The 24373-nt window shown below is 36.0% G+C and overlaps 1 protein-coding gene across 4 annotated transcripts in view; it reads left to right on the top strand.

Moving 5' to 3' along the window:
* Positions 1–24373, top strand: part of DMXL1 (Dmx like 1) — a 127984-nt gene that overhangs the window by 30268 nt on the left and 73343 nt on the right. For all 4 annotated transcript variants that reach the window (XM_026507808.4, XM_044387346.3, XM_044387347.3 and 1 more), the window contains exons 6-18: positions 567–633; positions 1719–1897; positions 6088–6277; positions 8297–8465; positions 11668–11880; positions 12711–12964; positions 13076–13760; positions 13851–13972; positions 16401–16490; positions 16571–16673; positions 19040–19159; positions 19666–19887; positions 21966–23651. In XM_026507808.4, the coding sequence (XP_026363593.1) occupies positions 567–633; positions 1719–1897; positions 6088–6277; positions 8297–8465; positions 11668–11880; positions 12711–12964; positions 13076–13760; positions 13851–13972; positions 16401–16490; positions 16571–16673; positions 19040–19159; positions 19666–19887; positions 21966–23651 (4100 nt within the window). The remainder of the gene's footprint in view (positions 1–566; positions 634–1718; positions 1898–6087; positions 6278–8296; positions 8466–11667; positions 11881–12710; positions 12965–13075; positions 13761–13850; positions 13973–16400; positions 16491–16570; positions 16674–19039; positions 19160–19665; positions 19888–21965; positions 23652–24373) is intronic.

Below are 24373 nucleotides of genomic sequence, written 5' to 3' on the forward strand. Positions count from 1 at the left end.
GGCAATGAAGGGACAAGAGCCAAAGCTGCTTGAAGAAGAAAAAGGCAAGTGTGCACCAAGTGTGTAGGTGAAGCCGGGAGGCTGACTCCAGCCAGCTTGCAAGTCCCCCAGTATCCCGCACATAATCTTTAATTAGGTAAATGCTACCTTAAGCGAGAATTCATTTCAAAATCTTGATGTATTGTCCATGAAAGTGTATGTTAAAATATAGGTATCTAATGGCTTTGAAAATTAGATTTCCAAACTGGAAAATGAAATCTTTCTCTTTCTCATATTCTAAGGCAATGAGAGCTATGATTCTTTGTCCTATGCTTTAAAGACTGATAATAGCAGTCATTCTTGCAAGATTCTTAGATAATTTCACATAAAATAATTTTTATATTTAATTTAAACATTTATACTTTTTATTTTATATATGTGAGGTATACTTAAAATTGAGTTTGAAACTTGTGTTATCACAAAATTTTCCATTATTTGAAGCAAGTTGCTGAACGTAGTTTATAGAAGTAATATTGAATTCTCTCTAATTTTCCTTAAAAATTATTTCTTACCTGTTTGATTTACAGAACTGCTTCCCAAATTCATTTAATGAAATTTTCACCAGATGGAGAATTTTTTGCCACTGCTGGGAAGGTAATTTGTGAAAATGCTATTGCTATTGGTTTATTTTGAGACATCAGAAACATGAACTGGCTTCATTAATTTATTTACATTGAAAATATTTTCTATTAAAATGTTAAATGCAAAAATTGGCTAAATATTATTGTGTTAAAAGGCAATATGGTATAATTGAAACAAAGACTTAAAGGTATATCTGGATATAAATCTGCCATTTACCAACTTTTTGATATTGGTCCAGTGGTTAATCTTTTTGAGCAAATACAAGAACTTACAGACTTTCTAGGAGGATATTTGTAATCATTTTCACGTTTTTACCTGCTGATGTCAGAATAGTATATTTCCTTGAAATTATTTATTTGTAATTATTGGTTCACCGAATAGTTCACTTTTACAACTCCATGTGTGAAGTTCATTGTTCTCATGGATTGTAGCTTTCTGTAGACAGAGGATGTGAGATACCCTAAATCCTCAGGGAGGTTTTTGTTAGGAGAGAAGTGAAGCTGTTTATTCTGGTTGACTGTAAGCATCAGAATGCAATTATAGCTTAAAAGCAGAACCTGGTACATTCTAGTCCCCTTGTTTTTCCCTTACTCCCCAAATTAAGAGATGCCATTTTAATTGTACTTAGAATATTTTATATAGTAGTAGCTATTAACTCATTATTATCATTGCCAACATTTACTTTGAACATTCATATGATACTTGATGAAAACTCTTGTTTTCAAAAATTAGCAGTCTTCATAAGCCTGCTGGTGGTAATGATTTCTTATTTGATGTTTGGCTAAGTGGGAAAATGAGCCCTTCATCTATCAGTCTTCTTCAGTGACTCCATTTAGCATAGTGTATGATAACTAGCATTTTCCTTGATCCATTCCTTACAAAGTATACATTCACGCACTTTAATTCTCAAAACACAATTATGGAATGCTGAAAGAAAAGTATCAGAATTAGAGATTTTCTTCTCAGTTCCTCTGGACCCCACCATTCCTCTCATCCCTAAAGTTCTGTGATTGGGGAGAAAATTCTTACCTTTGCTGTTTGACTGAATCTTTAATTTAATTCTGATGTGGATGTTTTTCTTTTTTTTTTCTCATTAGGATGACTGTCTTTTAAAGGTATGGTATAATGTAGAAAACTGGCGGACAGCTGTTACCTCTCCGGATAAAAGTTCAGAAAAACACTCCCAAGGAGAAATGGACTTTTCCTTTGTATATCTGGCCCATCCTCGAGCTGTAAATGGATTTTCCTGGCGTAAAACAAGCAAATACATGCCTAGGTCAGCGATTTAGTTACTTTGTCTGTGTATTAAGAGAATGTCATTTTGACATTGATTGCTCTTCTCACTTTAAGAATCTATAGCTATTGCCTAGGAAGATTTTAGTAATATTACACAGTCCTTGGCCTGCAGATGTCTAGCCATGGGTCAGCTATGATTGATGCTTCAGAGGAGAGCCATGTGAAAGGATACTTTACTTCCATCTTTGATGCCTTTAAGTGACAGAGTTGTACATCTTTCCTTCTCTGTGTTAGGTGTCCCGTTCTTTTGTTTTTTAGTCATTCCCCATATTGCCATTTTTGTGGAGTTTTTCACATTTCGCTCCCTAATTTGGTAACTTCTCTGTGTATCTCCTCTGGTTTCCTTTTTGTTTTTAACAGTTTTATTGAGAGGATATACCGTGAGGCCTCAAACATTTCTTTAACTGTATCCGACATCTTTGTGGAAAAGAGTGTGCAGTAATAGATTACTGTGCCCTGAACTAGGTATTAGTTTGGCCTATACATGCATGCGTGAGCGCACCTCTCAATACTTCCTTTCTTTCCTGTGACCTTGCAAGACCTGATATCCCATTGAATTTTTGCCTATACTTAGTAAGATACAGAGACCTGTTTCTTAAGTGTAGGTAGAAATTGCTTTTTGTTTCATGGCCATTTTCAATTTGGCCACATCATGGAGCAGTACAGTTTTTCCCTTAATCTTTTATCCCTGATCTTTAGTAGGACACCTGGGTCATTTGTTGACTTAAGTTTTGGTCTTCTGAGCCAGCAGAGTATATCCAGATTTTTTTATTTAAAAATGTATATCAAGACTGATTTTTAAAGAGTAGTTTAAAATTGAGGGCAAGGTAGAGAGATTTCGCATATATCCCTTGTACTCACACATGCATAGATAGCCTCCCCCAGAGTGGGATAGTTATAACTGATGAGCCTGCATCAACACATTATCATGTAAAAGTCCATAGTTTAGATTATGGTTTGCTCTTGGTTTTGTGCACTGTATGGTTTTAGACAAATGTAGAATGACAGGTTTCCATCATTGTTACCTGATTTTTTTGAGCTTTTTCTAGTACAGTAGCTACAATTCTTCCTACCTCAGCTGACTAGTGCAATAAAGCGTAGGAGTAGGACACTGTAGCAACAGTAATGGTTCTCTTGTTAGGAGCATGTGCCTGAGTCTTCAGGCTAAGGGAGAGTAGTGTGGAGAATCTATGGTTAGCAAAAGCTGGCTTCCCTTTGAGAACTATTGCTCCAGTACTCCTGAGATCATTGCCAATGTATATAAAAATCTGTTTAGAATATAATGAGCTCTGGCATATGTTAATTCTCGTTTTAAAAGTTGTATGGCCCCAATAAAAGTAACTGTCATCACAAACCATGAAGATTACATCATTTTAGAGACTGATTTCTTCTGATACAGACAAGTGTTTTCATTTGCACGTGGTTAGACCACAAGAGAACTAAAAAAGGGATTTGTGAAGTATTGTATCTTTGAGAGAGGACAGTCACATCTGTTCCTGACCTAGTTCACTCAGTAATGGTACAAGTGATCACAGTGGAGGCAGAGGCAGATGCCTTACCCTGGGCCATGACAAATGCCTGATAACACCAGCGAGACATATCAATTTCTGTTCCTGCCTGTGTTCATTTTATCCCTACCAACTATATTCTGCAGCATAAAGAACTGTGTTATGGAACTAGAATTTTCTGTTTGTTAGGGTATCTCTTGGAGGTCTCAAGAATTTTACTTTTGGTCCATGGCATTTAAGAACCAGCTAATCTCCCTGAGCTCTTGTACATTTCATTTTTGCTTTACCAGCTGCCTACAGGTATATGGTGGGAAGGCTGACCCTTTCTCATGAAAATGACAGAGATCCCATTAAAATCAAGAACCATTGCTCTTTCTTTTTTTTTTTTTTTTTAAGATTTTATTTATTTATTTGACAGAGAGAGAGACAGCCAGCGAGAGAGGGAACACAAGCAGGGGGAGTGGGAGAGGAAGAAGCAGGCTCATAGCAGAGGAGCCTGATGTGGGGCTCGATCCCATAACGCCGGGATCACGCCCTGAGCCGAAGGCAGACGCTTAACCACTGTGCCACCCAGGCGCCCCTCCATTGCTCTTTCTGATAAGGCATTTTCACTGGGCTATACACGTGCATTGTTTTTCACATAAAATTAAGGTACTTAGCCAAATGGTAATACTTTATGCAAGGGTACTACTGGCTCGAGAGAGAAGGATGGGGTAGTGTTTGTAATGAGTATATACTTCTTCACTAACTGAACGCTGATGAATGTAGGGTAAGTTGGGAGGTTTGTTATACCCTCCCCAAAACATCCGAAAATTTGGTTCTAGACAGCTAGTTTCAAAACCATCTTAGCCTGTTGTTACATCAAGAAAGGACAGGTGTTGCAGACACTTACCATCATGTGGTTGTCTTTCACACCTTTTATCTTGAGGGAGCGGTCATACCTAAATATGATGTGCCATTGAAGAGAAAATAAGGTACCCTGTTAAGATGTAAGGACAGGAGGTATTGCCGGAGAAATGCCTCAGACAGAGCAGGGTATTTCTTACCTGCTCTCCTTAGATTACCTGGCACCTCTTCGTACTGATTGTCTATAAGGCCTAGTATCCTGAGGAGGATCACCTGGGGCTACCCACACTCCCAGGTCAAAACCCTCTCCAGGCTTCAGAGTTGTGCATCTTTCTTGCTTGTTTTGTTCCTTTTGTCTAAGTTCTTATGCCTCTTCTGATTGCTCTCTATTTATTACTTCAGTCTACTACCTTCTGCTCTTCTTTCATAAGTCTGCACATTCTGCCAGTTACAGATGGGCACTGCAAGCCTTCAGCTTTCCATATTGCCTTTTGATGTATTTTCTTCTGTTTCTGATTGCCTACTTTTAATCTCCTTGTCACTGCCTCTGTGTATGTGAATGTGCTAGATAAACACGGAGAGAAGGAAGGAGGTAGGAGGTCAGAAGGGGACAGAGAAAAAGTGAAGAAGGAGGGAAAGACATGAGGGTGGGGAAAGGAAGGAGAAACAGAATTTAGAAAGGAAAGAAGGAGGGGCCCTAGCACGTGGGGAGAGGTGCAAAGGGAGAGTGGCCTGGAGAGGCTGAGAAGCAGAGCCCTGGGGGAGAGCACAGAGAGGGGAGGCTCAGAGAGTAGATGGAAATGGGGGAAAGGCAGGAGGGTAGGCAGAGGAAGGAGTGGGGAAGGGAGAGGTGAGAGAACAGAGGACGGGAGCTGAAGGGGAGAGCAACTCACATAAAACATGATGGCCTCCTTTTTCTTCCCCTTTGTTAGAGTTCTTTTTTTAAATCAAGCAGATAGGTTTAACAAAGCGACTACTACAAAATATTTTGATTTCCGCTTTATTTTTCTTTAACTTACTGAGTTAATTGATAGAAGTCTTGTACTGATTGTTGTTTTTCAGTCTGATTAGTTTGAATATGTGTCTACTACAGGACATTGTGACTTCTTTTTCTTTCTTTCCTTTTTTTTTTTTGATGAGTTACCCAATAAAGGTAGTCTTTGTTGATGGGGGTTCAACCTTTGAACTCCCGATGCTGATGGGGTTTATTAATATGTATGTAATTGATCTTGCTTTTATTTTGTGACTGGAAAGACAATGAATTCAGTAGAAGTCAAGAATAAGGAAGGAGGTGACTAGTAATTATTTTATTGTGATTTTTCTATTCATGTAGTCATTGCTTTTTGCAAATGTTGAGCAAGGAGAGAATAAGTGTACTAAATAGTTAGTGTAGCTTGTTACTGACCGGTGTGCTTGTAGCTTTACAGAAAGTAAAAATGAAGTATTATGAAGGAATCTGAATGGTAACCATCCACTGAATAAATCACAACATTTTAAAAGAAGATGTAGGTTTTTTCCCTTGCTTAGTGACTGAAAGATTATGGCATTGTCTCAGTCTTTGTTCTTTGGCTGTAAGAAGAATCTTTTCTTAAAACAGGAACTACCAAATTCTAGGCAGAAAAGAAATGGGTTAGCAGGTATTTGCTGTGATGAAATCAAATGCCCACTCAATTTTAATGGTTTTGACTGAATACATTGCATAAGTGTATATTGACATTTTCTTCATCAGTACCTTTGTTGTGTTTAATTAATTACAGAAACACTGTAGAATGTGTGAAATTTATATTTTTTCCTCTAAAATCTTTTTATTCCTCAGGGCCTCTGTATGTAATGTATTGTTGACTTGCTGCAAAGATAATGTATGTCGTCTTTGGGTAGAGACATTTTTACCAAATGATTGTTTGTTATATGGAGGTGACTGCAACCATTGGGTGGAACCAATTAATTTAACAAATAACTTCAAAAGAAATGCTTCCAGTAAAGAACGAGTTCAAAATGCTTTGGATGTAAGTATTTTTGTTAGATGTTATTTCCTACAAGTTTTAAAACCTTTTGTACATTGCCTTTTTTGTAACATTCATCCTAATTAATATTGCAAGTTATATGGTTAGTTATGAAAAACATATAAGGAAAACAATTCTCAGAAAACTTTTTTTTAAATTTTTTTTAAAGATTTTATTTATTTATTTAACAGAGATAGACACAGCCAGCGAGAGAGGGAACACAAGCAGGGGGAGTGGGAGAGGAAGAAGCAGGCTCATAGTGGAGGAGCCTGATGTGGGGCTCGATCCCACAACGCCGGGATCACGCCCTGAGCTGAAGGCAGACGCTTAACCGCTGTGCCACCCAGGCACCCCAAAAATATGCTTAAGTATTTAAGAGCATAAAACTACTTATAATTATGAAATTAATCTTAGGTTAACTGATGATAACAAAAGGAAGATCACACTTAGCTAAAATAACAAATGAAAATCTGAGAGTGCAAAGATTTGACTGTAAGAATTATTTATATTTTTACTTGGTTTAGAGGTTGGGGTGTTTTGTCCTGTCATAATTACAGGAATGATTAGAATAGTTTATCCGATTCTGTTCTATATTTGTTAATCTTTAGAACCTCCCGGAACTTGAAGTTTTTTGTTTTGTTTGTTTTTGTGGGGTTTTTTGTGTTTTGTTTTGTTTTTTGGAGAGAACGAGAGAGTACAGTGGGGCGGGGTGCAGGGGGAAAGGGAGAGAGAGAATCCTAAGTAGTCTCCATGCCCAGCTTGGAGCCCAACCAGGGCCTCAGTCTCATGACCCTGAGATAATGACCCGAGCTGAAATCGAGTCTGACACTCAACTGCCTGAACCACCCAGGTGCCCCTTGAAGTGTTTATTTTAATGATTAGTATAGAAAGTAAAAGTAAATTTTTGATGTTTAAATTAATTGAACATAGACTAGTAATACAGATTCTTATTTTCTTGATATGGAAAACAGATCGAAAAGTGATTTGTCTTTGAATGCTTTGTATAATTACGGAAAAACTATTTGTCAAATTTGGAGAGTATTCTCAGGGCTCAGAATATAATTAAATATATATTGCCTGGAGACTTAACAACTGATAAAATGGTTATGTGTAATAATACCTGAAAGTATTATTCAGGGAAAGAATATTATTCAAGGGAAAGTATTATTCAAGGAAAGAAGACTCTCATTCTATGTTTAGATGACCTTGCATCCTGTAGAAACTATTTTATCATATGAAAGATGAGAATAAACAGATATCAGCACTCTGCCTTATGGGTCAGATGTCACGATCTCTGTGAAGAAGCTTAGCGGATTAACCATGATACTTGAAATATCATCTTAATGTATGATGGCGATGTTGTTCAATGCTTTATGCTCATAGGGAGTAAACTGGATGCAAAGGGAGCAGTATGCATAGAGACATCATTATCCACAGACACGTTGTGTATTTTTGTTTTATAACAATTAATTATCAGAAAATAAACCAAATAAAAATTGCAAAATATTCTGTGATTGTTAAAAGAAGTTAGGCAGTTTAGTGCTAAGCTTATTCTTCAGGTTTTAAATTTGCTGCACAAAAGCACTGAAAGATGTTTGTACATATAAACTCATCTGAAATAGAAAATATATGAAATAAGTCAGTCAGAGTCAGGCAAATACCATATGCTTTCACTCATATGTGGAATTTAAAAAACAAAAGAAAGGAACAAAGAAAAAAGAGATAAAAAACCAAAGAGATGGTTACCTGGGGGGAAGTGGGTGTGAGGATGGGTGAAATAGGTGAAGGGAATTAAGAGTACACTTACCATGATGAGCACTGAGTAATGTATGGAATTGTTGAATCACCATATTGTACACCTCAAACTAACATAATGATGTTAATTATACTGGAATTAAAAATTAGTTAATTAAAATGGAAAAATGAAATCGAGAATAATGTCTAACAATCATTTTGTAACCGATAAATATATGTGCTTATGACATTGTAGCCACTGGTTTTACTTTGTTTTTACTCATACAGGTAAATCTGAGACATTTTCGCAGAGGTCATAGGAGATCACTTGCTGTTGTAGCACATACGGGGTACCTGCCACACCAGCAGGACCCTCATCTTGTCCACAGGAATGCTCCACTGCATGCCAACGCACTTTGCCACTTCCACATTGCCGCCAGCATCAACCCAGCCACAGGTAATAGAACACTGTTCAACAACTGTTCTTGGACTTGAGCAAATTAATTTTATAAGAAAGATATTTTATTTCTGGTTTTGAATAAGTAATAAATTGAAGGTGACTTGCTTATCTAACTTTTCATTATAGCCAGCTCATTAATTACACAAAAATAGGTCTTTGCTTACTTGCTTTTTAAAGCTATGATTTGGTTTATGATTAAGATCTTAATAAGTCATTGAGATTCTTAATTAGTTTATTTAAAAGTTGAGATCTGAGCTAACACTTAACAGGTTAACACCACAGAATAGTATTTTTTAACTATTGTAGAGTCGTTAAAATAAAACCATTGTGTCTAATGCTTGATCTTAGGCGATCTTCCAGAAATAGGGCAGAAATATGTAGAAGTTATAACTGGCAGAATTAAGAAACTTACCTCCCGTAGTCAAATATGTACTATTAGACAGATTTTTAAAAATCTAGAATATCTGCATTTATCTGTGAATTTGAAGATTTAAAGTGCTCATCTTTCAGTAAATGTTTTCTGTGAGTTTATAAAACAAATGATCAGAGTTGTGGCATTTAAAGTGGAATCTTGGAATATTACTGGGGAAAAGATTAAAAACAGTATTTGCACATGATAAATACCATCTGTACAGAAAGTGGAAAGTGAAAGCCTCTTTTCACCTTTGCCCCACCCTAGTCCTTCTCCCCTATAGCTAACCACTATTGGGTTTTTGTATATATGGAGATACTCTTATGCATAAAATAAGCATTACCTATTTTTTTAATATTCCATTAATTTAATTTATTTTTTATTATTTAAATTCAGTTAACTAATATATAGTGTATTATTAGTTTCAGAGGTGGAGTTCAGTGATTCATCAGTCTTACATAACACCCAGTGCCCTTCTTGATGTCCATCACCCAGTTGCCCCATCCTCCCATCCTTTCCCCTCCAGCAACCCTCAGTTTGTTACCTATGGCTAAGCGTCTCTTACAGTTTGTCTCCCTAGATTTGAAGTAATATTACATTCTTCAAGGAAACATAACAATAAATGTGGTTCATTAGTTACCTGAATCAAAGTGAGAAACGTTCTGGTAAGTTAACGGTAGAGATACTTCCACCAGGAATAAAGAGTATTTGCTGATTTTCTTAGCTTTCATTTGGTTAACAACAGTCCCAACTCTAAAAGAATCCATGAGCCAAGAAAATGAAGGGGGACGATACTGAACTATTTTTAGTAAAACTTTATATAGGCTTGGGAAATACCCTTACCCTTATCAAAAAACATACACTGTCAGTGCTTGTAATACCCAGAGGCAGCTCTGAGACTACTGGAGTTGTTGTGAAAGTCTCTTCTGAATAAAGGACAACATTTTGAGAATAAATAAAGCTTGGATTCTTACCTTTAGTGGAAAAGGCTGAGGGGTTACAGAAAAATAAACCCTAAGTTCCAGTGTAGCATCTCCTTGACAACTTTCCAATTAGGAAAACTCTGAAACCTTTCTTTAGATAATAGGTCCTTAAGGAAAATCCATATAGGTAGAACAAATCAAAGCAGAATAATATTATTAGCAGCTAGATTAGACACTATGGAGGTCTCTTTTCCCTGAGTTAGACCTTTTGGAATGACCTTTCTGGATGCTGTGTTTCTTGTTCAAGGCCAAACTTTCAGATAGAGCTTCACTTCTTTGCCCATCAATAGAAATAGAGGAGAAGAGCTCATAAGAGCATGTTCTTTTAATTCTAGTTCTTATGCCCTTACCCTGATGATCTCTCATAAAAAATGGCTTTAATGAAATTCTTTGAGGTCAGGAGATAGAAGAAATGGTAAGGTTCCTTTTACTGAGAATACTGCTGCTAAAAGCCTGCATTAGCCTCTGCTTCGCATATTTAACAGCTAGGCCTGTGGTCTCCTAGAGTCATTGCTGATTTCTCTTGTGTTGATTGTAACTTGAAAATCAGAAAATCATACTGAATAAGATTCTTGAGGGCCTCTTTGATTCTCTGGCACTAATGTATATCCACCTAGGTATAATAGGATTGGCAGTACAGTCCCTCAAGACTTTTACTAAGTGTTTAGCCTGTGCCAAATAGCAACTAGAGATAGTGGTAGGAACTGAAGGTATAGTGGTGTTGGAAACTGGTGTGATCCTTGCTCTCCTGAAGCCTATCATTAGGAAGGGGATAGATAAATACTAATCAAGTAATTATAGTAATGAATCTGCATTTATAAACAGAGCTCTTGGATTGAATTGGATATATCTATGAACTCTTAGAACTTTCCTCCAACAGAAAGAATAGGAGAAAGTTTCTTTTATCCTTTCCTTTATCATCCATTCTCTATAATACTGTTTTTATTGGTGTCTAATAATTGATACATTGTTCCAGCAGGTAATTAAGTCAAATTATTTTTCTTTTCTTTTAAAAAAAATCAACAAATTTGTTCTGTGGAAAATAGTTTACCTTCCCTGAATCCATTTTAGCCTTTACTGTTCAGCAGATTCCAGCATGATTTAGTTTAGATGTGATTTAGTATGGTAGACAAACTTTTCTTCACCTCTCTATTAATTAGGGATTATCATTTGTCACAATTTACTCTGAATTTGTACTTCAATATACTTAATTTAACAATTAGATGAAAAATAATACGAAGAAAGAATTTTTTTACCTGGTTTTGTCTTGAATGCCTTCCTTGAGTATAAGATGGGGATCTCAGTTTCTACTTTCCAACTTGAATCTTGATGCTAATAAATTGGCATTATCTAGCTTAGCGTTAGGTAGGTCATTTAAAAACTTAAGTTAATAAGTTGTTAAAATTGAGATAAGTCACTTATTCCTTTGACGTATTGAAGGCATTTTTTTCTTGGAGAAATTTTTAAAGATACTTTCCTCTTAACATGTCTACAAATTATAGATTTATTTCTTAATGAGAATATTTTTGAACTGAAGAAAATATCTATGTATATATAAATAAATTATGTTCTATGACCTAGAATATGTAATTGTTTTCCTTTTTAATAGTTATGTTAAATTTACCATTTTTAAAGCTGTGATCATTGATAATAATCATGGCAAACATTATATTGGGAGTCTTATTTAAAATCTAGTACAGAGGTTTACAGATTAGCAGTAGTAAAAATAGGAGACATGAAATGTTTTGTACGCTGGAATGATAGAAATATTAATTACGTGTGTGTGTTTTGTTGTTCTTTATAGACATTCCACTTCTTCCTTCTATCACATCTCTAAGTCTAAGTGAAAATAATGAGAAGAGTGGGCCTTTTGTGGTACACTGGCTGAACAACAAAGAGTTGCATTTTACTTTGTCCATGGAAGTCTTTTTACAGCAACTTAGAAAAAGTTTTGAACAACCATCTTCTGAGGCCAGTGTGGAAGACTCTAATCAGGCAGATGTAAAATCTGATGAAGGTAAAGCTTTAAGAAGGATAAAAAAAATGTTAAGTTTTGTTGACAATAGCTAAGATTTTTATATTGGGGTAACACTAGCTACTAGCTTCAGAAACTCAAAATTGCAGTGTCTTAATACAACTTTGGACTAGTCAGTTAATAATCCGGTATTGGTATTCCTGTTCCCAGTGTCTTTCTCTTAGAGAATAATACAGGCTCTCTATGCTTATGCTTCTGTCAGTCGCTAGGGCCTAGCTACTTAAAGGACTGTCTGTGGCCTGGTAGCATTGACATTACCTGGGAACTTGTTAGAAATTACCTGTGTATAGAAGGAAATCTGGAAATTGGACACTGTAAATGTATTTCTTTACAATAGTTTCTTTAAGGCATTGTATCAGTTATAAGTGCATATACCTAGAGCATCTCTAGTGTAGCAGACTCACGTTTTAAAAAATCCAATATTATGAAGAAAGTACAAATTACACTCCAATAGTATATTTGAATAATTCACCCCAGAATTGTAGACTCAGTTCTTCCTCCTTCATTGAGAAAAACTAAGGTCCAGGGAAGTGTAGTATGTTTTACTTCTGAATTGTGGTACAACCAGTTTACCTATTTTCCAGTCCAGTATCAGGCCTCTACCATTAATCCACTGACTCAGTCCTCTAGGCCCTCTGACTGCTGAGTTAACTCTAGTGGCCTTATATCCCTGGAGCAAATTTATTTTTAAAGAGGAGCCAATTTCTTGTTTATATGAAAGCTTTTATGTTTTTCATCTTGAATGCATTTACAAAGATCTTTCTTAATGGCTTAATTGTATTTACTTGGTTCATTAATTCTTTTGCTTATAGAAATGGATGATGGTGTGGATGATCTGAAAATAAATCATGAAAAAAAGGAATTGGGCAGTGATAAAATGGTACCAAATTCAAGTTTTGTACCATTACCATCAGCTGCCATTGATCATCAGATTGAAGTACTTCTGTCTGAATGGAGTAAAAATGCAGACATGCTATTCAGTATTCATCCCATGGATGGCTCTTTGCTAGTTTGGCATGTGGATTGGCTGGACGAATACCAGCCTGGTATGTTTCGTCAAGTCCAGGTACTATTATTATGATCTCTGGAGAGCTGCTTCTCATTAAATGTGGGTACTGTTTTGTATTATTTCCTTGTGTTATTTCATATGTTCTAATGCTTACTTTCTTAATTCTAGGTGTCCTTTGTTTCCAGAATTCCTGTAGCTTTTCCCACAGGTGATGCGAACTCTCTCTGTAAAAGCATAGTGATGTATGCCTGCACCAAGAATGTTGACTTGGCTATTCAGCAAGGGAAACAAAAACCTGCCAGCCTCACACGGTCTACATCAATGCTTATCTCTGCTGGCCACAGTAAATCAACTAATAGTTTAAAATTAAGTATTTTTACTCCCAATGTTATGATGATTTCAAAGCATGCTGATGGCTCTCTGAATCAGTGGCTGGTCAGTTTTGCTGAAGAGTCTGCTTTTTCTACAGTTCTCAGTATTTCTCACAAATCCAGATATTGTGGTCATCGCTTTCATCTTAATGATTTGGCTTGCCACTCAGTATTACCATTATTGCTTACAACGTCACACCATAATGCACTAAGGACACCAGATGTTGATAACCAAAAGCAACCTTGCGATCCTGTAAATACTGAAGAATGTTCTATGGCACAACAGAATAAAAGCAGCGTTGACGTGACATTTCAGGATCCCAATGCAGTTTATAGTGAGCTTATTCTTTGGAGAGTTGATCCGGTTGGGCCATTGTCTTTTTCTGGAGGTGTTTCTGAACTTGCCCGGATTAATTCTCTACATGTTTCTGCATTTTCCAATGTGGCCTGGCTGCCCACTCTTATACCCAGTTACTGTCTAGGTAAGCTTTCTGAATTTTATTTAAGAAATTTAGCTTTTCTGATATTATCGTTTAAGGGTTAAATTTTAAATGTTTGTAAATACTTTCTAGGTGCATACTGCAACTCTCCTAGTGCATGCTTCGTAGCAAGTGATGGACAATATCTGAGATTATATGAAGCTGTTATTGATGCCAAGAAACTTCTGTATGAGCTTTCTAATCCTGACATTTCTGTAAGTAAATGGCCTTTAAAATTAAGTGTATAGTATGAAGTTTCAGATACTTCGTGTATACTTTTTAGGCATGTTCTAGAATTGTGACATATAATTTTGTAATAAATAGATGTATATTTTGTAGTTAGTTTATTTTTCTTCACACTTGCAATGTACCATTACAGCGATTCTCAGCTTCTTTAAAAAGAAACCATTTCTTTCATTCATTCCAAAAATAAGAGTCTAGTGTCATACAATATGTGTTTCTGTAATGCTTTTTTGCTCAGAGATAAATGAGGACTACTGGCAATATAAATGTGGAAGTTATGTTGGTTCCTCTGCAGTTTTTTTCAAGGCAGTGGGAGCTGGAGTTACAGCAGTAGAATTTTGATCTTAACCAAGAAAGGAAAAAGCTTTCAGCTTGGTTGCAGTACAGTTAGGAGTCCTTCAACACCATCGCAAAGCCTTTGTCTTGTGACAGGTGGCACTTCTTCCTGTGCACAGCTAAAAGCAACCCACCATCTGCATTGTCTTAGCGCCTCCAGCAAGCTAGTATTTCCACTCTGAGTTCTGGTATTTTTCAGTATCCCCTGAGGTAACCTTCAGCCATACTGAGCTTCTTGTTTAGGAGATTCAAGCCATCTCCTCAGTGACCAGTTAATGTTTTTGTTAATGTTCTGGTTATACAGCTGCATAGGCGTCAGTGGTCTGCTCCAATCCTGTCTTTCCCCTGAATTATTTTTAATGTGTGGTTTTTCAGAATGCAAGGTTTTTCCAAATACATATAACAGTGTTATAGTAGAAACATGTATATTTATTGAGGGCCTTCTATTTTTCAGGTCTTATTTAAATGCTGGGATTTTAGATGTGAAGAGAACAGACAAAAATCTGAGATTACATTCTAGTGAAAGGGGTATAGAAAAAAAAAAAGGTAAAAATGTATCAATAAATACTACATAGAGAAACTGTGTTGCAGAAGGGAATGCCGGGTAAGGTGCTGGTCAGAAAAAGCCTCACAGAAAAGGTACCATTTGAGTAAGGACCTGCAGGAAATGAAGGACATGGATGTGGATATTTAGAGAAAGAGTATTTTAGGAAGAGAAACAGCCAGGGCAGAAATCCTGAGGTCAGGGCATGTTTGGTATGTAAAGGAGCAGCAAGGAGGACATCGTGGCTGGGGCGGAGTAAGTGAGGTAGAGCGTAGGCAGGGATAAAGGTAGAAAATTAGCCTAGCCCGATCTTACAAGCCCTTCTGGACCATTGTGGTAACTTTGGCTTTTACTGTGAATAACATAGGAACCATTGAAGATAATGACAGATTGATATGATCTCACTTAGGTTTTGAAAAGATCTTCCTGGCTGCTGTATAGATCAGACATGGGAAGCAGAAGTAGCATCAGAGAGGCCAGTGCAGGAATCTGTACAGTATACATACAGTAGTCCAGGAGCGACTCAAAGGGGTATAGAATCGTAGCAAGTGGTGGTGGTAAAGATGATAAAATTGGTCAAATCTGAATGTGGTTTAAACATTGAATAGGCAGGATTGAACTGGATGTGGAGCTTGTGTGAGAAAAAGAGGATGCTGCCTCATGTTTGTGTGTGAGCACAGGGAAGAATAGAATGACTTTGAGTTGAGTTGAGAGGAATGTCTAAGAGGCTGATTTTGAAAAATAGGTGGATTTGAGAGCCTAGTGTTGAACATGTTGATTTTGAGATGACTGACACCCAAGAGATCTAGTATGCTAGTCTGTAATTTAAAGGGAGGTTTGACCTGAAGCTATAAAATAAGTAGTTGTCGGAAAATGAATTTAAAGGTGTGAAGATGGATGAGATCACGGAAGGAAAGTAGAAGTGATAGGATTGAACCCTGGGGCATCCCATTGTTAAAAGCGGGGTGAATGTGGTATATAGTGGAAACCAAGTGAGGACAGTTATTTCAGGAAGGGAGTGATCACTAGAATCAAATGCTGCTCATAGATTAAGTGTGACGAAGATCAAATTTAACAATGTGGCCTTGACTAGAGCAGTCAGGACGTGCATAGCTTGAGAAATCAGCATACGTAAGTAGTATAGCAACTTGTTTCTTCAGCTCCATCTTTCTCACCTCAAAATTAATGCCTAAAAAGTATTGATTCTTAGAACATTTCTGTGACATTGAAGTCAGTCTTTCACATTTATAGAGGTAAAATATTCTTCCCTCTAACAATCACCACACATTGCTTTTGTTCTTCTCTGCATTGACTGACCCGTAACTCCTGTTCATTCCCCTGTAATGAATAGTAAGGTTAAGTCCTGGAATGTTTATAATGAAAGTGACTTGTGAATTTATTTAGCCCCACTTGAACTTACTTATTATTTATCTACTATAACTGAAATTTCATATTATTTATTAATGATTTTTTAATTTAATTGTTTAATAAGGGAGATATCCATTTTTTTTAAAAAACAGAAATACGTTGGTGAAGTGTTTAACATCGTAAGTCAACAGTCAACAGCCAGGCCAGGATGCATTATCGCGTTAGATCCCATTACCAAACTTGTAAGTATTATTTTTTTGGCCACTCAGCATTAGGTAAATAACATATATGTCAACTTATGTTGGTGTTTATTTACATTCAGCAAGGCAGAAAAACCCAGCTGCTTCATGTTTTTCAAGAAGATTTCATTTTGAATAACCTTGAGAAGAAAAGTCTGGGAAAAGACAGAATATTATCTGATGCAGGTAAAGAATCATTTTTTTATGTAATGAGTAATACTGTGTAGAGTATGTTAAACAGTAAATAAAGATAAGTTGATGTATGTTTCATATCTATATGCACTTTAAATTTTGCTGTGTAGGTTTGTGATCTTATTTACCATATAAATACCAGCAGTTTTTTATTCTTTTCTCTTTTTTTTTTTTAACATTTTAATTTATTTATTGGAGAGAGAGAGAGCATGAGCAGGGGGAGGAGTGGAGGGAGCAGACTCCCCACTGAGCAGGGAGCCCAAGGCAGAGCTTGATCCCAGGACCCTGGGATCATGACCTGAGTCGAAGGCAGATGCTCAACTGACTGAGCCACCCAGGCGCCCAGTATTTTTTTAATTCTTAAACCAGGAAATAAACATGAAAAAATTAAAGGGGTTTGTCAATTATATTTTTTAAAAAGCATAATAGAGATTTTTTTATTAGTAGTATATGAGTACTCTTTGCATGGATATAGTCCTGCCCTAACAATTTGGATAATATGGATGCCTGACCTTTTAGAAATCTACAATTTAAAGCAGAAGCTGAAAACTTCAAGTTATAATTTAATGATGAAGTGTTTTAATTAATACTTTTAGAGTTAAACATTTAAAAAATTATATTAAACTCCTCCACTTAAAATTAACTGTTATTTTGCACAGAGGAAAACAGAACAAAATGAAGCTCAAATCTCTTGGTCATCAGTTTTAATTACAGAGCCAAACCAACCTCAGAAATGACTTTCCTTATAAATGAACCATACAGTTTGTGCCTGGTGCTTTTAAAAGTCCGTTATTAAGCCCCACATAATACTATTTTCATTCTGTATTTGTTCCAGACTATTTTTCTTACTTACACACTGTTTCTTAATTCCATGTTTTTCCATTTTTCTTTTACTATGAGTTTTGCACTGTTACATGGAATGTCTAATTTTTTACCACTGTTTTCACTTAGTCATTTTCCCTGAGAATTGGTGAACTGTGCAAAACATAGTGCTTTCGTAAGCTCTTAATATAATGGTGGAAAGATACTGAAAATGGGAAATAAAGATGTCAGGTACAGGATAAAGGGCTATTTATATCAACAAAATGTTCTTTATTTTTCCTTTTTTATATTGAAATATTGATAACATTAATATTGTTAATGATTCAAATCTCTTTAAGGTTTTTTTTAAAGAAATTACTCTCTTATGCTTAAGGTGGAGTTTTATTGTGATCTTAAATCTACTCTGACATTTCCTTTTCTAGGACTCTTCAATTTTCAATTTATTTTTTTCTCTTTAAAACTGAATATTTCTCCTATTTTTTTCTTAAAATATTTTGGGAATTCTTACTTTTACTTAAAAACTATCATCTTCATTATCAGGGTTTTCCAGAAAACACCCAAGGTATGACGCATTCATCTTACTTTGTTCTAATGTCAAGAAGAGAAGAAACATTTCACAGATCCTTTAATTTTTAGGACATTCTTTCTTGTTAGTAAAATTATCAGAAATAGATTGATCTCTGATGTTTTTTCTTTAGTCATAATCCCTTATCCCCTCCTTCTTCTTAATTCGTGTAATTTAAATGCCTCACTCACCCAGAACACATTCCCAAAGTTACCTTTTCATTTAGTCTCTTAACACAATATAACTTAAGATGTTTGTGGTTATTTTTCTGATTTTTATATATTCTATGATTTATATAGGTTTTTATAATTTTTCTTTACATAAGTTTTTACATAGTAAAAACTAGTTTGTAATTGAGAAAACTTGAATTAAAGTCCATCATTAAACCAAGTTAATTTTTTTTCCAGGCAATAATGAATCACTGATTTTATATTTTAGATGCAGTTTTTTTATTTTGAACAGCTTATATGCTGCTTAAATCATGCAGTTTTGACTAAGAAAAGTTTTCTTAAATAATGTGAATGATGAATACTTTTATTTTGGTTCTTAGATAAACTTCATTAATAGGTCATTCCATTATGGAAGTTATTTACTTTGAAATATGTTTGGCAATACAGTTTTAATCATGATATGTTGATTTAAAGTATCTGTCACATAGTTCCCACCTGTTCAGAAATGTCCTTATAGTTTAACCTATGTGAACATCATGTGATAGTGATTACTGTGATATGTGATTTTTTTAAGCCTGTCAATTCAAAAATGAAAAGCATAGCATACATATAATTGTTAAAATTTTAATTTAATACAAATTCATGTGATCAAAAAGTTGATTGAATTCTATAATGCTACTTTGTATATAGAACTTTAGGTAAGAGTTTTGTAATTTTTAAAAAATTCATTTATTTTAACTTGGCATATTTAATAAATTATCTCATTTATCCATGTTAATAGTGATAAATATTAATACCAACAGGAAACTCACCTAATGGATTTTCTGAGAAATTCTACCTAATTGTAATAGAGTGTACCCAAGACAACCGTTCATTGTTACACATGTGGAATTTACATTTAAAGTCCATTCCTGTCTCATTGGGTGAGTCTTTTTTTTTTTTTTCAAATCTTTTGAACTTTTGTCTTAAATTAACAAATTATATATGGTTAGCTAGTTCAGTGCGTATTTCTTAAACCTATTCATTTTGAGTGAAAATAATTGTAGTTTATTCAGTTAATTAAAAAAGCAAATGGATTCTCTGATTTTCTTTCCGTAAAGAACCCTATTAATATGTTTTCTTATCTTTTCTAAGGCTTTGGGATTATAAAATACAGCAGTTTTAATACTTACAGGGTCCTGGGGCGCCTGGGTGGCACAGCGGTTAAGCATCTGCCTTCGGCTCAGGGCGTGATCCCGGCATTATGGGATCGAGCCCCACATCAGGCTCCTCCACTATGAGCCTGCTTCTTCCTCTCCCACTCCCCCTGCTTGTGTTCCCTCTCTCGCTGGCTGTCTCTATCTCTGTCGAATAAATAAAATCTTTAAAAAAAAAAATACTTACAGGGTCCTTCCCCCACGGTTTTTGGTTCTTTTCTTATGTTTTATAGATGAAAAAGTAGATACAAAAATATCTGAAGCACTTTGGCAGCCAGAAGAACATTATTCTTCTTCTCCGGAGAGGATCGTATCTCCTTTTTCACAGAAGTATCAGGCTTGCAGAGCAAATCTCCAGAGTACCAGCAAGTTGACTCTGACTTCAGAAATGGTTTATAGCCAAGAGTTGAATTTGCCAGAAGGAGTTGAAATAATAAGTGTTAAACCATCAGCAGGTTTGTAAAGTTTGTAGAAAGAGACTAATCAGACTTGATAATCCATGAATATTTAGTAAGGTATTTAAAAAGAGGCACAACTTCTGTTTGTAAATCCACATGGAAGCAGAAATGGAAATACTATTTTAAGTACCCTACGCTGAAAACTTAAATAAATTCTCATTATGTTTTCAGATTATTCTGACATTTGTCAGCTAGTTGTAGTCTTAAGTACTGATTTCTGAAACATTTTCATGATGCCTTTATGAAGAAAAACTGTGTTTCCCGGGCAGAGATAATAACAAGGTTGTGCCTTATTTGCCACCTTTGGTAATATTGGTAGTGACTGCCTGAAGCTGTGTACTCTGAAGGGTTCTGAGTTTGTGGGTCCTGGTATATATTTATCATCCTTATCCTAGTGCAGTGGTTCTCAAAATGTGGTCCTCAGACCGGCAGCATCAGCATTATCTGGCACCTTGTTAGAAATAAAAATTCTTGGACTATACCCAGGATTTACTGAATCACAAACTCTGGGGTGCACGTACCAGGCTGTTTTAACAAGGGTCCCAGGTGACTCTAATTGCACACAATAGATGACATAGATCATGAACCACAATTCTAGGGTATCGAGAAAACCAACACAAAATCCCTCTTTTATCCCAGTTCTTTGTTTTTTGTAGTCAGAGTGTGCATTTTTGGTCTTTTCTACTTCTCTGTCATTTTTTGGACTGATGACTTAATGCTTTTCAGTGCTGTGTTATCAGGTACTTAATCTTTTCTAATTTCTAGCAGGAATTGGGGTATTAACAGTGTTCTGATAACTCTTAATTCTGCGTTTTTGTATATTTTACTAAAAGAGGCATCAGTGCAAAGAAAGTTAAAGTTTGAAAAAAAATGGTGTTTGCATTGACACAATTTTCAGAGCTATTCCCTTAGCCAAAACAGTATGATCTTCACTGCTGAACTCCAGGTAGAACATACGGCAAATGTAAGAGAAATATTTGGCAGAAGAAGAGGAGTTCTAGGGAGAAAGAAGAAATTCGTTTTGTTTGGCAAAAACAGCATACAGTAAATGCTAGTGTTAAGAATTTTGTTTTTAATCGGGTCTCTTAGGAGGGTAAGCTGTTCTCTGTTCAGCTCAGAGATACCATTGGGCAGTGCTAATTGTGCCCTTCTGCAGCACTGCTGTACTCCTTGAGGACTTTTTTAAAAAAATTATTAAAATTATGTTGAAATGCTTTGAAAATATGATGAATGTCCTGTATAACATTTTTATATTATAATTAGTAGTTTATATTTAGTAATTTAGAACAGGGGTTGGCAAACTGTGGGCCACCTACCTGTTTTGTAAATACATTTGATTGAATCTAGCCACACCTCTGGTTTACTTTTGGGTGTACCTGCTTTTGCTCTCGATTGGCAGGGTGGAATAGTTGCAGCAGAAACTCTGTGGCTAGTAAAGCCTAAAATAGTCTCTACTATCTTAAAGAAAAAGAAAGCTTGCCCGTGGCTTAGGAAATTAAGAGTATATAATTACATTAAGGACAGCAAATGTTTTATCCCGCTTAGGAATCTAAGTGACATCAGTAGTATCAAATACCCCTCAGTTATGGAGGGCCCATGTAGTACATAGGTAAGCATGGGCTGCTCACAAAATGGTAAAAACACTGAAGGGGAGGAGTCAATAAATGTTGACACAGTTTTAAAAATGTATTGGTATCTTTAAAATGCAATTGTTAAGAATTGGGTGAAAAGAATGCTGGCCTGAGAGGCAGGACTAGAATTCAGATTTTCTAATTCTGTCTTATTCTAGTTGTTTGATTTAGCGTAAGATACTACACACATTTGTTCAAGGGTCCTTACCTACAAAATTCAGGAATTGAAGTTACCTCAGAGTTCTCTTTCAGCTCTAGGATTTGGTAATATTTCCCTTTTTGTGTACCTTTTTGATGTCATTAAAAGCTTTTTACTGATCTTGTTGACTCTTAAATGTAGGCTGTCTTGTTACCAGTAGTCTATACAAAGACTAAAACCTTTGGTACACGAAAAAAATATTTAACCAAATATGACATTTTGTTAATAGATTATTTTTATTTTAGGACATCTGAGTTCTTCTTCCATATATCCTGTGTGCAGTGCTCCTTATTTATTGGCAACTTCATGTTCGGATGAGAAAGTAAGATTCTGGAGATGCAGAGTAACAGATGGAGAATCTGACACAACAAAGAATGGAAAAATGGATCTTGTATACATTTGGGAAGAATGGCCATTACTTATCGAAGATGGACTTCATAGCAATAGTAGTATAACCGTCCCTGGTAGGCCTGTAGAAGTTAGCTGCGCACATACAAATCGGTTAGCAGTAGCGTATAAGCAGCCTGCATCTAATAGTAGGTCTTCTCAGGACTTTCTGATGCATGTCAGTATTTTTGAATGTGAGTCTACAGGAGGTTCATGTTGGGTCCTTGAACAGACGATTCATTTAGATGAATTGAATACAGTGTTAGATTCTGGTATTAGTATCGATAGCAATTTAGTGGCTTATAATAAACAAGAGGTGTTTTTATCCAGTAAAGAGAGTATCACCTCAAACACAAAGCATTTAGTTCACTTAGATTGGATGTCTAGAGAAGATGGTTCTCATATCCTTACTGTAGGAATTGGATCAAAACTTTTTATGTATGGACCCCTGGCTGGCAAGGTACAAGAACAGGCTGGTAAGGAGAGCCTAGCCTTTCCTCTCTGGGAGAGCACTAAAGCTGTGCCTCTTTCTAAATTCGTCCTCTTAAGAAGTATGGACTTGGTTTCTTCTGTGGAAGGCTCTCCACCTTTTCCTGTTTCTTTATCATGGGTCCGGGATGGCATCCTGGTGGTAGGAATGGATTGTGAAATGCATGTATATTCCCAGTGGCAGCCATCTTCTAAGCAGGAACCTGTTACAACAGATTCATACAATGGGAGCACTCCATCTATAATAAGTTTAATAAAACAGAGCAATTCATCGAGTTCTGGATTACATCCTCCAAAGAAAACTCTGACTCGGTCCATGACCAGTCTTGCACAGAAAATCTGTGGAAAGAAAACTGCCTTCGATCCTTCGGTGGATACGGAAGATTCAGGTCTTTTTGAAGCAGCTCATGTTCTTTCCCCAACTTTACCTCAGTACCATCCCTTGCAGCTTTTGGAACTCATGGACCTTGGCAAAGTTCGGAGAGCAAAGGCCATCTTGTCGCACCTTGTCAAGTGCATTGCTGGGGAGGTTGTGGCTCTGAATGAAGCTGAATCCAATCACGAGCGCCGCCTCAGGTCTCTCACTATCAGTGCTAGTGGAAGCACTACCAGAGACCCCCAGGCTTTCAACAAAAGTGAAAATACGGATTACACAGAAATAGATTCTGTCCCTCCACTTCCTTTATACGCCTTACTTGCAGCAGATGATGATAGCTGCTACTCATCTTTAGAGAAGTCTAGTAATCAGAGTACCTTGAATAACTCAAACCAGTTGTCAAAAGAAAGTTATGATGAGCTTTTTCAGATCCCAACTTTAATGACTGATGATCAAGTGTTAGAGACAGAGGAGGAAAATACCAAGCCCAGGGTCATTGACCTTTCACAGTACAGTCCAACTTACTTTGGTCCTGAGCACGCTCAGGTTCTTTCTGGCCACTTACTTCATTCCAGTTTACCAGGACTCAGCCGGATGGAGCAGATGTCTCTGATGGCCTTAGCAGATACAATTGCAACCACCAGCACTGATATCGGGGAGAGCAGAGACAGAAGCCAAGGTAAAACTAAACTGGGTACAGGATTGGAGGAGAAACTATTATGTTTGCTTATTTACATAGAAAATAATCTTAAGTAATTTTTATAAAAATTACACCCAGGAAGGTTTTTTTAAATCATTATTGTTCCCTTCTCAATAGTTTTAACTTTAATATATGCTGTTTATCGCATATATCATAGTATTTTGAGAAAATATGCAAAGATTCATTGTGCCAGCCATTTTTACCTAATTGCTTAATAATATTAAAGATCCAACTGAATCCTTCGGAGTTTGGCAAAAGTTAACGTTCTTATTAACTAATCACTTTAGATATATGAAAATAAAAGTGCTTTCTGCTTTACTTTTTCTCATGTTATAGTCACTATTAATTTGGTTTTTAAAATATTGAGGTTTTCTTAAAATTAGCACTAATTCCTACCTAGAATGACAAAAATAAATATGTTAAAATTAGGCCTTTTCCTCACGCAGAGAGCAATTTTTTCTTCTTAATCTTGTGAGTTATTTAAAATAAATTTGAATGTAGAATTTCCATCACATCTCAATAAGATCTGAAATTAACAAGTCCAGCTTTGTGCATAGGACAGTAGGATGCACCCGTTGAACTGTGCTTGAAAGGAACATACACAACTATTCTTTTCCATATTAGCAGCAGATCATTGGGGATGGGTCTAGGACTTGAATCAACACAGAAAATAACGTACTCCACAATGGTTAAACTATTTT

This window comes from Ursus arctos, unplaced genomic scaffold (genome assembly GCF_023065955.2).
Source record: "Ursus arctos isolate Adak ecotype North America unplaced genomic scaffold, UrsArc2.0 scaffold_5, whole genome shotgun sequence".
Lineage (NCBI taxonomy): Eukaryota > Metazoa > Chordata > Mammalia > Carnivora > Ursidae > Ursus > Ursus arctos.